The sequence below is a fragment of the Odocoileus virginianus genome, chromosome 11, assembly GCF_023699985.2.
Source record: "Odocoileus virginianus isolate 20LAN1187 ecotype Illinois chromosome 11, Ovbor_1.2, whole genome shotgun sequence".
Classification (NCBI taxonomy): Eukaryota; Metazoa; Chordata; class Mammalia; order Artiodactyla; family Cervidae; genus Odocoileus; species Odocoileus virginianus.
The window spans coordinates 4,489,852-4,504,415 of record NC_069684.1 but is presented as its reverse complement, the minus strand read 5'-3'; the positions used below and the strand labels follow the sequence as shown (position 1 = coordinate 4,504,415).

The following is a 14,564-nucleotide window of genomic DNA, read 5'->3' as shown; positions in this document are numbered from 1 at the left end:
TCTCGCTCATTCATCCATTATTCAACATTCCTATTGATTTCCCACCACGTGTGAGCCATTTTGGCTACTTCCCCAATAAAGATGCACCCCACCTGCCACGTCCCTTCCCCACCCCCCACAGCAGTCCCAGCCCTGGAATTAAAGTTTAGTCTCTGCAGAAAGCCAGGCTCAAGAAAATTCAACCAGCCCCTTTCCCAACGTGGAATTCTTTGACCTGGAAATTTCTCCTCTAGCATTGTTTATAACCTATTTCATTCTAAAGGCAAGTTATTGTGGATAATTTGAAACCTCCAAATCCCAAATATTTGCTATTTGAAATACAGACTATTATTGAAATGAGCTCTCCTGGTGGCTCAGCAGCAGAGAACCTGACTGCAATGCAGGAGTCAGGGGTTCAGTCCCTGGGATCGAAATTGTTAGATGGTTCAGCAAAATGACAGGGTCCATCCAATTTACCATATTTCTGAATGAGGAAGAGACAATAAAATTTGAATAAAAATGTTTTCTTTTGACAGCTGAGTTCAGTTCAGTTGCTCAGTCATGTCTGACTCTTTGCCGCCCCATGGACTGCAGCACGCCAGGCTTCCCTGTCCATCACCAACTCCCGGAGCTTCCTCAAACTCATTTCATTCAACCATCTCATCCTCTGTCATCCCCTTCTCTTCTTGCCTTCAGTCCTTCCCAGCATCAGCTGAATTAAGTCCTCTTTATTAAGTCAATGGTTGTTCCAATTATAGAAATCAACAGTGGCTTTTGAGATCTGGTTTAATATAGAAATCTATATTAACTTCTAAAAATACCAAGGATATGAGCAAAATGTCTCTATAAAGACAGTAGACTTTGTTGTTAGTTTAATAAAAACAAAAGTACAAGTGAAAGCAATTCACTAACAAATGTTTACTTATTCTTCTGTAAGAAAAGATGTTTGATAGGAAAGGGTATCAGAAACTATTCGTAGATGTTTCTGGGAAAATCAAATTTGTGTTCACAATTCCTCAATTCATCTTCCATTTTTATTTAGGTGAAATTAGGTTAAATGTGTATTAAAAGTAGAAATACTATACCTTTAAAAGCCTGTGCCTGTATCTCTCGAGGGAGGCCTGGGTGCTGCCATCCACGCGGTTGCAAAGGGTCGGACATACTTGGAGACTGAACAGCCCAGCACCGAAGCCTGTCCCTTCGTGTGTTAAAGAAGTGACTGCCCTTTCTCCCGCTCCGGGCAGCATTTCCCCAGGCCCTGCCCAGGTCTCAGCTGTGTGAGGGGGAAACGCAGTGAAGTAGCTGCCGCAGAGCAGTGAGCAGAGAGCACTGCGTTCGTAATTGTGGGAGTGCAGGTGGGTGACCTACCGAAAGGTGAGGCCTGTTTACAACTGCTGGTTTAACCCGGATACGAGCAATAACGCTGGTCCCTCCTACCTTCCTTCCTTCCCTTCTGCTGACAGACTTGATTCTTCGAGTAAATAAAAATGAGGACTCAACTCAAAAATGAGAGTGCTAATGGGGGGAGTTCAGTTAGGAAATCCTAGAAAAAGACTAACAAGAGCTGTAATAAGGGGGCCTTTAAATGAAAAACAGAGAAACTAGGGTCCCTGGTTACCCCTGCAAATAAATGCAGGTGGACTTGCACACATGCCGAGTTTATACAGGAAGGGACATCTTTAAGGTGAGATCATGGCTTTAACTACGAAAATTCACAAAATAGTCACTGAGCATTTGCTGGGCATAAATAGGCACTGGGAACACATAGATACAGCAGATCCTCTGAGCAGAAAACCCTTATCACAGCTCTCAATTTGTGAGGTATTTCTCTGAGCCCCAAATTTAAATGGTGCTCGAAATATGCAGTGAGATAGTGATGATATCCTCGTGTGAGAGCGGGTTTTTTTCTCAGTCGAAACCTCATTCATCTCGGTTTGATCCTGAGTGAGTCCAGGTTTTTATTTAATTTTTATTGGAGTGTAGCTTTTCACAATGTTGTGTTATTTTCTGCTGTGTAGCGAAGTAGATCATCTCTCTCTCTCTCTCTCTCTATATATATATATATATATACACACACACACACACACACACACACACACACACACACACATATTCTCTTGCTTGGATTTCCTTCCCGTTTAGGTCACCACAGAGCACTGAGTGGAGTGTCTGGTCTCGTCAGTTATCTACTTTGTACATAGGATTGTATATATGTTATGTAGTTTTTGGGAAAAGTGTCCTTGGCCTATTGGCTGAGCCCCTTGGTCGTCTCACTGTGTAAGTGTGCACTTGGGTCTCTGTTAAGTTTCCTCAAATAAAACCCCTGCAGTGACACTGTGTTAGTAAATGGCACTCTTTTTGGTTATTATTGTTATAGATCCATTTTCTATTAATCCGGTAACTTTTTTCCAAACAATCTCTAGGCATCTTATATAACAATAAGAGCTAACATTTATGACCTTTCACTGTATGTCTGCCAAGCATTTAAATCTAGTGACTCAGTTATCACAAAAACCCTCAGAAGTGGATTCTACTGTTTCTCCTTCTCAGTAGCTGAGGAAACAGGCTGTGCATTCCAGAGCCAGGCCTGGCAGTGTGTGTCTCACTTCACAGACTTTGTTCCTCATCCAACACACACACACACACACACACACACACACACACTCATCTATATGGTCGGCCAGGCCAAACACTGCCAGAAACATTGCTAATAAAAAGTGGATAAAATTTTTAGATTCTTGACTGACAATCTTTAAATCTGAGAATTACATTTCTGTTTCAGAGATAAGTGTATTAAAGCCATCAAGGACAAAGGAATAAATTGGGAAGATCCCCTGGAGGAGGGCATGGCAACCCACTCCAGTATTCTTGCCTGGAGAATCCCATGGACAGAGGAGCCTGGCGGGCTGCAGTCCATAGGGTCGCAGAGTCAGACACAACTGAAGTGACTTAGCATGCACACATGCATAGTAGCCTTAGAGATGTTAAAATGCTTTTCCCTGAGATCACCTTGTGTTGTATCATTGCTCCGAATAAATATATTCTTATAACTAAGCCAAATTACCAACATGGCTGTTTTCCAAATAAATCAAATTATTAGAAAATACAAATACCCACACATAAGTAAATACTAATGTTCGTGTGCTTATAGTCTTTAAAACTGGTCAAGTTACTTTTTATTTCTTAGCAAATATACATATATTTGCATATATACTTATATATAATGTATATTTATATTAAAATATATACATTTATTTTTAGTCTTAGCAATACCAAAATAGCAAATACAAAAGAATTACAGAAACTCTCCGAAACAGCTCCTTTTCTCCTGAACAGTGATTTCAGATTGCTCTTCAGCCCCTTGGGCCCCCACAGGTGTCCCCGGAAAGGCTGGGGGCTGAGTGGCCGGGCTGGAGATCTCCTCCCTTCCTCACACTGAGCTGCTCCTCACTGCAGCTGTGTGTGTTGGGATTGCTCATGGCATCTTCCTTGGACGAGTTCTGCTGCACTTAAGAAAAAAGAAAAGTCCAAACCCCATTATCCTAGAACTTCTTACAATATCCAGTAGATGGCAAACTTTACTGCAAGAAAACAGCTGGGCAGCCTCTATGAAGTGGTCTGAGGATAGCAGTGACACTTCACATCCAGCAGGGTTTTCACCCGGTGACTAAAGCTCACATGAAAGTTGGGAACAAAATCCTCCTCCTGCAAAGTTTTTCTGTGTATGTCCATTGCAGTCTTGTTCTAAAGGTATTATCATTATGAGATTATTTTATGGTTCGCTGAGTGTACTCACAGTGTACATGGTATGCTGAAGGAATGTATACATGATAGATTCTTTTTCAATTCAGGTGTACAAAAGTGCAATAATCATAACCCTTACTTCGTGACACTCCCATCATTGGTCTCTGCATATTCTGCTTTTATTTCCTTAGTTGGCTATTTAATTTCTTGTTTTTAATAAGGCAGTAAATTACAGTTCCTTTCTATATTTGAAAAAAATTATTTTCTTTTTGATAGGCTGTGGTCTTTGCTTGTTTAGTACAGTCAGCTGAAGCACTGATTAATAATGCCTATGCTAGTGGTTAAGACTTTGCCTTCCAATACAGGAGGGCCAGTGGTTAAAATTTCGCCTTCTAATACAGGAGGTACCGGTTCAACCACTGGCCAGGGAGCCAAGATCCAACATGCCTTGTGTTCAGAAAACCAAAAACCATAAAACAGAGGCAATACTGTAACAAGTTCAATAAAGACTTTAAAAATGGTTCACATTAAAAAATCTTAAAAAAAAAAATGCTTGGGTCACAGTCCGTGGGCTTCCCAAGTGGCTCGCTGGTAAAGAACCTGGCTGCCAATGCAGGAGATTTGCGTTCGATCCCTGGGTCAGGAAGATCCCCTGGAGGAGGAAGTGGCAACCCACTCCAGTATTCTCGCCTAGAGAATCCCATGGACGAAGGAGCCCAGTGAGCTACAGCCCATGGGGTCACGGAGAGTCAGACATCTGAGAGTCTGGGCGCACACACACATACGCACACACAGGGTGCATTTCTAAGAGGCCCGTTTGCATCTCACCGAGGGCACACCCATAAACCCAGGCAGCAAACGGTGCCAATGACAACATGATCCCCAGAGAAGACCCAGTAAAAGGAGTGCCTGATGGGCCATCTTGTCCTGCACCAGCACGGAAAACAGAATTCAGAGTGCACATGTAAGCAAACCCAAGAGTGCGTGTGTGTGCGTGTCTACACTATAACTATTCCTGTTTTGCTTTGAAAAACATTTTTATTGCATTTATTCAGCAACACTTTAAAAGTCACTAAGCGTTATAAGGGGAACAGTAACACCCTTCTCACCACCTCCCCTTCAACTCCAGCTTCTCACACCCAGCATGCACTCCCTGGAAGCAACTACTTGAAACTCTTCTAGATATTTCTTACAGTTTTCATTTGTATGTTTTAAAATAATAGGCTAGGCTTTATTCAGTTTTAGCTGGAGAAGGAAATGGCAACCCACTCCAGTATCCTTGCCTGGAAAATCTCATGGACACAGGAGCCTGGTGGGCTGGAGTCCACGGCACCGCAGAGAGTCGGACACGACTGAGCGACTAACACTTACCTTCTTACCTATGATCGCTTGGAATTCTGTGTATCCTGTCATAACTTTACGTTCCGTCCTCCTCTTCTCCTTGCCCCCCTCACATCCTCCCCATTTTCTCTGCTGTCTCATTTTGAAATTCCTCCTTGACTGTTCATCTAGTTCCCTGTGTTTCCTACCTCCTGTTTCCAATCTCTTGGTAAAATTCTTTTGTGGGAGTGAGGTCGGGGAGATTCTTCCCAACACTAACTTTCAATCACTCAGCTGAATTTTTTTAAATTTCTGTGACTCACGTTTTTAATTTCTTGTTTTCTAGAAGTTTATCTTTACAACCCTTCTACTCATTTCACTGCAGCTATATCCTTTCCTGACTCTTTGAAAATAATAATTCTCAAGTTTACATAAATTTTGGCTCTCTCGCTACACTGTCTTTGCCTCTTCCAAGTTACATTTTTTAAAAACAATGTGTGTTTTGGTCTTTGTGTTTGATCTTAGATGAAATTTTCCTCAAATGTTTGAAAATCTCACACAATCTGTTGGTATATAAGAAGGAAGTACTATTGTTTCTTAAGTTGATTAAGAAATGCTCATTTATCATTGTTTTTTAGAGTAAAATTGAAATATAATTTAAAGTATAATTAAAAAATAACTCTCTACTGAGCACGCATGCATGCCCTATATGCTTACATACATTTCATATAATTCAGTTCAGTTCAATTGTTTTGTCGTGTCCGTCTCCTTACAACCCTGTGGACCGCAGCACACCAGGCCTCCCTGTCCATCACCAACTCCCGGAGTTTACTCAAACTCATGTCCATTGAGTCGATGATGCCATCCAAACATCTCATCCTCTGTCGTCCCCTTCTCCTCCCACCTTCAATCTTTCATATAGTAGCTCTTATTAGAGCTGTTTGAAAGATCTTTATTTATGTGCTAGGGTTTACAGCTTATTAGGATTTATTCTAGAGTGGTCCAGCTGGGTCATTTCAATAGGTGACATTCCGCATCACTATCTGAAAGTGTTTTCACTCAGGCTTGTCAAGAGAAATAATTCCCTTTCCTGCTTGGAATATACATCAGGCTCTTGGCATTTTTAGAAATGAGTTGGAAATGAGGCTGCAGAGTGTCTCACAGTTCTGTGTAGACACCCAGTTAATTCTTCCACAAACCAGACTCAGCCTCTGAGTCTGCCTTTGTTGGGGAGCAGACTTGCAGTTTCCTAGTGTGAGACAGAGAGCGGAGCATCTACCTGCTTTCTGCCTGTTTCCCAAACACCCTTCCTTTGCTCAGCTCCACCTGCACGATCCGCTCAGAAGTACATGAAGCGTGTAATTCCTGAACCTGCCGGGGATTCTGGGGCATCAGCTGGCTCTGGGGCTCTCCCACTTCCGGCTTGGCGTCTGCTCTCGTTGGCTTCCTAAGTCTAGTGCTTCTCACCCCTGTGGTCCAGCTTCCAGTGTGTATCTGCAGTTGTGGCTGTCTAATCCCTCAACCTCTGTCCTGGCTCTTGAAAGTTTATGGTGATTTATTCCTTTCTGTGTTTTAGGCCTTGGGGGTGGGTCTGATTTATTGAGGTATAATTTACATATAGTACAAGAAAATTCACCACTCTTAAATGTCAAATACATACGATCAGTAACTAGAAGCACAATCATGATACAGAATGTGTCCATGAATATTTCTTTATGATCCTCTGCATTAAGGCCCTTCACCAGTTCCGTTCTCCAGTGACCACTGAACTGCGTCCAGTGATATAATTGCGCCTTCTCTAGAATGTAATATAAGTGGAATCATACAGCATGTAGTCTTTGGTCTGGCTTCTTTCACTTAGCATAATACTCTGGAGATTCCTTCATGTTGTTCTGTGGATCAGCAATTTGCTGAGTAGTGGTCCAACATATGATATATTAAAATATATTTACCAGTTAATGAACATTTAGGTCTTTCCAGTGTTTGTCATTATGAATAAAGTTATTTTCTTTTTCAAGCAATTTTTTTGTATGGGCATTATGATTTCATTTCTCTTGGGGGAAATTCTAGGTGTGGGATTGCTGGGTCATATGGTAAATGTATGTTTAAATTTATAAGACACTTCAAAAATGCTTTTCAAAGTTCCTACACTATTTTGAATTTCCACCAGCAATGTATGTGATAAGTAACTGATATAGCAATATTGATAATGGCAATAGTAGTCTTTTAAGGTACGATGCCTTACTGAAGACAGAAGAGGAGTTTTTGAAAATATATTGGAATCAAACCAACAGCGTGATGTAACTATTCTGAATTTCTATGAACATAAGAACTTTGCTTCAGAATATAAAAGTGAAAATTGTCAGAACTAAAAGAAGAAATAATGAAAATTTATAATCATTGTGAAAATGGAAAGAAAGTGAAAGTCACTCAGTTGTATCTGACTCTTTGTGACCCCATGGACTATACAGTCCATGGAATTCTCCAGGCCAGAATACTGAAGTGGGTAGCCTTTCCCTTCTCCAGAGGATCTTCCCAACCCAGGGATTGAACACAGGGCTCCTGCATTGCAGGCAGATTACCAGCTGAGCCACCAGGGAAGCCCAGTATATAATCACTGTGGGAGGTTTTAAGGCATCAATCTCAGCAGAGAGAAAAAGTAGAAAACAATGAATGATGCCAACAGCTCAGTTCAGTTCAGTCGCTCAGTCGTGTCCAATTCTTTGCGACCCCATGAATCGCAGCACGCCAGGTCTCCCTGTCCATCACCAACTCCCGGAGTCTACTCAAACTCGTGTCAAGTTGGTGATGCCATCCAGCCATCTCATCCTCTGTCGTCCCCTTCTCCTCCTGCCCCCAATCCCTCCCAGCATCAGGGTCTTTTCCAATGAGTCAACTCTTCGCATGAGGCGGCCAAAGTATTGGAGTTTCAGCTTCAGCATCAGTCCTTCCAATGATGCTATAGAAGATCTAAATAACACAGTTAGCAAACTTGATCTAATTAATTCTTACAGATTTTTCATATGGCAAAGAATAACTCACAATGGAAATTAGAAAACATTTTTCATATCATAAAAAGAAATTGTGAGAAACACGGCAAAGCTGTGTTTTTAAAGAAAAAAAAATTATTAATAAGAAGAAATCCAAAAAAGTAGATAGCAAGTTAAAAAGAAAGTAAAATTAAGGGGAAAAAAAAAAGGTAAAAACAGAAATCTATAGGACAGAAAACCAAGAAACCAAGATAGTATAGGCAAACTCTACAATATCAATTATTTGAAAGATGAATACAATTATTAACACATAGACAGGAAAGATCAAGAGGGCATGAAGGAGAGTTTCGTTTTCTCCAGATTCCCATCAGCGCTTGGTATCGTCAACCTTTGTCATTTAGTCGTTTGAGTGAGCGAGTTGCTATGCACGCACTGGGTCGTGTCCAACTCTTTGCAACCCCGTGGACCCTGCCAGGCTCCTCTGTCCATGGAATCTTCAGGCAAGAACACTGGAGTGGGTTGCTGTTTCCTTCTCCAGTGAGTCGCCATACTGTTTTAAGCCATACAGGCCTTCGTGAGGGCCCAGATGGTGAAGAATCTGCATGCAGGGCAGGAGACCTGGGTTTGATCCCTGGGTCGAGAAGATCCCCTGGAGAAGGGCGTGGCAACCCACTCCAGTATTCTTGCCTGGAGAATCCCATGGACAGAGGAGCCTGGCAGCATCCACGGGGTTGCAAAGAATCAGACACGGCTGAGCAACAAACACCTTCACTAGGCTTTTCATGGGGTTTAGAAGGCAGCACAAGTAAACACTTAGGTGGATATCACCATGGTTAAGTAGGAAACTCTACCCAGAAGTATCCTAACTTCTAAAGTAATGCAGGAAAAAGAAATGAACTTTGGAATCAGACAAACCAGAGGTTCAAATCCCCCTTCTCTATGACCACATAGAAATAGCTCATTCCCTATAAAACTCAGTTTTCCATCTGTAAAATGCTTTACACAAATGCTGTTAGAAGTTTACTTCTTAAATTGCACTGTAAGGACCTAAGAGATAAATGCTAATTTCCTTTGCTATGTGTTTTTCTATACAAATGCTTCAATTCATGGCTTAAAGGAAAATACTTCATTTTTATTTTTATTTTTTTGATGTGGACCATTTTTAAAGTCTTTATTTGTTACAATATTGCTTCTGCTTTTTCTTTTTATTTGTTTGTTTTTTGGTTGTGAGGCATGTGGGATCTCAGCTCCCTGACCAGGGATTGAACCCAGGCCCTCTGCATCAGAAGGCTGTTTTAACCGCTGGACCACCAGGGAAGTCCCAAGATACTTGATTTTTTTGTGTTCTAATTAAACTTTATTTATAAGGCATGGCAGGTCAGATTTGGCTCACAGGCTACAGTTTGCTAATGCCTGCTCTAGGGTTTACAACATACATCTTGAACTTATCACGATATGCCTGTAAATAATACTATACCACTTCAAAGTATCTTTTAAGAACTATACTACAGTTCGCTTTCACTTTTTCTTCTCTTACTTTCCACTATTATTCCAAGATACTTGATTTCTGAAGGAAGGGGAAAACCATCATCATTGCCACTAACAAAATGCAACAAAACAAAACAAGACTGAAAACATAATTTCATCACATGCCTTTGACGGTGAGAGTTCAGAGAGCAGAGTTGCAATATTTATTTCTCTTTTTTGTTTGGACACAGGAACTCTAAGTAGTGCAAATGTTTGAACTGCTGAATATCTCTCCATTTTCCTCCCTATCCCCTGCCTTCCTCTCAGACCTCTGCCTTCTCATACTCTCATGCTTTTCATATGATTGGCAGAGCAATGCCAATACCTCTCATGCTTTTTCTCTTTTCTTCTGAAAATAATGCCATTCCTTCACTTGCATTCACTTAAAAAGACATCTCAGATATATGTATACTTATATAGCACCCCACTCCAGTGCTCTTGCCTGGAGAATCCCATGGACAGAGGAGCCTGGCGGGCTACAGTCCCTGGGGTCTCAGGAGTCGGACACGACTTGGTGACCACGCCGCCACCACCACCGTGGTTGAGTCACAGTATTGCACAGCAAAAGCCAACACAACATTGTCAACCAACTGCCATCCACTAATAATAAATTAAAAGGCATCTCAAGTACCTTTTCTCCAGTGAGGCTTTCCTGGTAGACTTGCCCTGGACCCTGTGATCACACAGCACCCTTCCTCCATGTTGTGTTGGGACATTTCTCCACTCCGATCCAGTAGGTATGCACTGAGCAGATACTATGTGACAGGTAATGTTACAAACCCAGAAAATACAGAGAGGAGGTCTTCCCCTTCCCTTAGCGGACTAGAATTGCAACGAGGAAAACAGAAAACAAACATATGCACAAAAAAATAAGAACACTTCACATGTATGTGAGAAAGTAAACCATTATAAAGTTTGAAAGGGGGTTCAGAGAAAGCTTTTCTCAGAAAGTGACATTGTAGCTAAGATATGAACAGCTAGAAGCCAGTCATACATTTGAAGATGTGATTGGAAAGCCAGTACTTGAAAAAAAACTATAGAAGAAGGATGATGAGTTGAGTTTTTCCATAGGGACTGGAAAAGGTCTGCTTTCAGATCACCCCTCCTGATAACACATAAGCACAGGGTAACCTCTGCACAGGCGCTGGAGGGGATCTTTCAGCTGCCAGAAAGACTCCAACGAAGACAACTGTGAAAACCCTCTCTTGTGTGATGAACCAGTCAATCGTCATCTTTCCATCTTCCCTTCACACTCTTGGTGACCAGACCACATTAAAGAGAACCAATTCTTTTTCTGCAGGAAGAGATGTACCACTTTTACATACTTCTCAAAGTTTTCATGCTACTTTCTTCTGACTGTAGTTGATTTATGTCTCCTAAGAGCAGACTATTCATTTCATAATTTTTAAAATTATAAGCCTAGACCATTACCCACTGTTATATTAGTGAGGAATATTGTGAGACAGGAAGTGAAAATAAGAGAAGGGTGTACTAGATAAATCCATACACAGAAGACAGTGTTTTGTGATCTGATGCAGTTGAGTTGCCAAATCAAAAAGTTTCTCAGTATACATGATTAAGAATATAACAGTGTTGTGATCATAATGTGTGCAGATTCAGGGGAAAATTATACATTTACAGGTATCCAGTGAATTTGGAAAAGAATCACAGAAGTATTGCTTTCTTGCTGGTCATCATTCCAATTAGAATTTCAAAAATGTTCCCCTAGAACAGAGAAGCTTTCAGAAATTTGGAAGTCCATACACTTTACATCTGCTTCCTTCTGGTGGGACTTAACCTATCATCTGTAAGATGCACACAATATTTGTTGCTCTGACAATTATAAATAATATATGTGAAACAGCTGACATGCTTAGTACACAGAGTAAACCTGCAACAAATGGTGTTTTATTTTAGTTTTATATTTTCATTCTTCTTTGCTTTTTTATTAGACCACACATGATGATTGTAATAAAGCAGTCATAAGCCAAAGTATTGCATTCATTCAAATGTTAGTTTCAGTTAGTATATTCAGAGACAATTTTGTATCTCATCTCCCAGGACACCCCCAAATCCTCCATGAGAGAATGTGGATTTCAAATTTGAGGGTTTATGGGACAATTTAACAATTCACCCTGTCCCTCAACAGCACTTCTACCTGAGAAAGGGAAATGCAAGAAAGGAAAGAATCTGCAGCCAGGCATTTTTGTTTCTTGTTAGCAGCTACATGAAAAAAAAAGATGACTAATCATCATTATGACAGAACTCATTATTAGACATCATTTGACAAATTCATCGCTAGACTGCAGTCAACTTTGCATTCCATTAATGAGTTCCTGTGAGGTGCATCAAGAGCGGAAATAAGGGCGTTCTTTAATTTTATCATCCAGCATTTGTTTGCATGCTACATCTGATGTTTTCCTTGTAGGTTCCTTTTGCAGTAAAAACGACACCAAGTGCCTGTCCGATTCTTGCCAAAGCAAATCTACGTGCAAGGATTTCTCAGAAGACAAGAGCTGCCGCTGTTCAGACACAGCCGTTCACGGGGACAAAGACTGCGGGGAGGAGGAGGACCCCTGCCTCTCCAGCCCCTGTCCAGGACTCGCCACGTGTGTTCGCGTCCCGGGGGAGAGGCGCCCTCTGTGCAGATGTCCTCCCGGGCACAGCGGGGCCGGCTGCGACACCAGCGCTGGCCCCTGCGGGCCCCGCTCCTGCCTGCACGGGGGCGTCTGCCACCAGGACCCCGGGCCCGCCGTGTGCGTCTGCCCCGCTGGCTACACGGGAAGGTTCTGCGAGCTGGACCTCGACGAGTGCGCGTCCAGCCCCTGCCTGCATGGCGCTGTGTGCCGGGACGGAGGCGACGGCTACTCCTGCTTCTGTGTCCCGGGCTATCAGGGCCGGCGCTGCGACGTGGAAGTGGACGAGTGCATGTCGGAGCCCTGCAGGAACGCGGCCACGTGCCTCAACGAGATCGGACGATACACCTGCGTCTGCCCGCGCGGGTTCTCGGGTAAGTGGGGGTCCAGCCCCTGGCGAGGAACCTAGCCCTCTCCTTAATGTGATGGAAGCAGAAGTGACCTCATATGGCCCATCCAACTTGTGAACATGGCCTTGATAGGAGTTCATCAACAGATGGGGTCCTCCTAAGCTACTCAAAATCCACCCAGCTTGAGCATTTGTCGCTGTGGCTATTTTAGATTCAGTCTAGAGTTAGAGGGCTCCTGCGACCTGGGCTTCCAAGTCAAGGCAGTCCAGTCTCCCCATCAGAGAAGACTCCCTTCCTCCCAGGGGGGTGGGCAGCCTGGTGGGAGCTGGCCACGGATGGACACAGGAACGTTGGTTCCTAGTGTCAAAGTGTGATAAACACACCAAGGATAGCAAGGCGGCCGGAGCATGGTGTTTGAGATAAGTCATGATTTTATTATTAAAGAAGCCACTTCTTGCTGAATCTCATGGAAACAGCAAATAATAACCCCATATATCTATTCACAAAGTTTCTGCTGATATTGATTTATTAACAGAGCAACAAGTAGCTCATTCATTATAAGGCTCCTGTGTACTCAGTCACTCAGACATGTCCAACTCTTTGCAACCCCATGGACTGTATCCCACCACTTTCCTCTATCCATGGGATTTCCCAGGCAAGAATACTAGAGTGGGTTTCCATTTCCTTCTCCAGGGGATCTTCCCCACCCAGGGACTGAACCCAGGTCTCCTAAATTGCAGGCAGATTCCTTATCATCTGAAACACCAGGGAAACACAAGAATACTGCAATGGGTTACCATTCCCTTCTCCAGGGGATCTTCCCCATCCATGGATGAACCTGGGTCTCCACACAGCAGGTGAATTCTTGACCATCTGAGCCACCAAGTAACTATGATTATTTATTACTTCCATACTAGTTTGTGTCTCTATTAAAGGATTCCCTATGTTCTGTCCTCTTCTTCAGCTATCTGTGTTTTTGTCTCCTCTCACTAAAGTGTTAGTTCTGAAATAACAGAAATCATCTTTTCTGTTTATTCTTTAATTCATCAATACTTTGGGAGTATTTATTATACCAGGTTCAGTTCAGTTCAGTCACTCAGTCGTGTCCGACTCTTTGCGACCCCACAGACTGCAGCAAGCCCTCCCTGTCCATCACCAGCTCCCGGAGTTTACTCAAACTCATGTCCATTGAGTCGGTGATGCCATCCAGCCATCTCATCCTCTGTTGTCCCCTCTCCTACTGCCCCCAATCCCTCCCAGCATCAGGGTCTTTTCCAACGAGTCAGCTCTTCGCATGAGGTGGCCAAAGTACTGGAGTTTCAGCTTCAGCATCAGTCCTTCCAATGAACACCCAGGACTGATCTCCTTTAGGATGCACTGGTTGGATCTCCTTGCAGTCCAAGAGACTCTCAAGAGTCTTCTCCAACACCACAGTTCATGAGCATCAATTCTTCAGTGCTCAGCTTTCTTCACAGTCCAACTCTCACATCCATACATGACCACTGGAAAAACCATAGCTTTGACTAGACGGACCTTTGTTGGCAAAGTAATGTCTCTGCTTTTTAATATGCTGTCTAGGTTGGTCATGGCTTTTCTTCCAAGGAGTAAGAGTCTTTTAATTTCATGGCTGCAGTCACCATCTGCAGTGATTTTGGAGCCCAGAAAAATAAAGTCAGCCACTGTTTCCCCATTTTTTGCCATGAAATGATGGGACCAGATGCCATGATCTTAGTTTTCTGAATGTTAAGCCTTAAGCCGACTTTTTCACTCTCCTCTTTCACTGTCATCAAGAGGCTTTTCAGTTCCTCTTCACTTTCTGCCATAAGGGTGGTGTCATCTGCATATCTGAGGTTTTTGATATTTCTCCCTGCAGTCTTGATTCCAGCTTGTGCTTCCTCCAGCCCAGCATTTCTCATGATGTACTCTGCATATAAGTTAAATAAGCAGGGTGACAATATACAGCCTTGACGTACTCCTTGTCCTATTTGGAACCAGTCTGTTGTTCCATGTCCAGTTCT

The 14,564-nt window shown here is 42.6% G+C and overlaps 1 protein-coding gene across 1 annotated transcript in view; it reads left to right on the top strand.

Annotated features, from left to right (window-relative positions):
* Positions 1-14,564, top strand: part of CRB1 (crumbs cell polarity complex component 1) — a 207,049-nt gene that overhangs the window by 47,615 nt on the left and 144,870 nt on the right. The window contains 1 exon segment of the mRNA XM_070473843.1: positions 11,989-12,570. Within this exon segment, the coding sequence (XP_070329944.1) occupies positions 11,989-12,570 (582 nt within the window).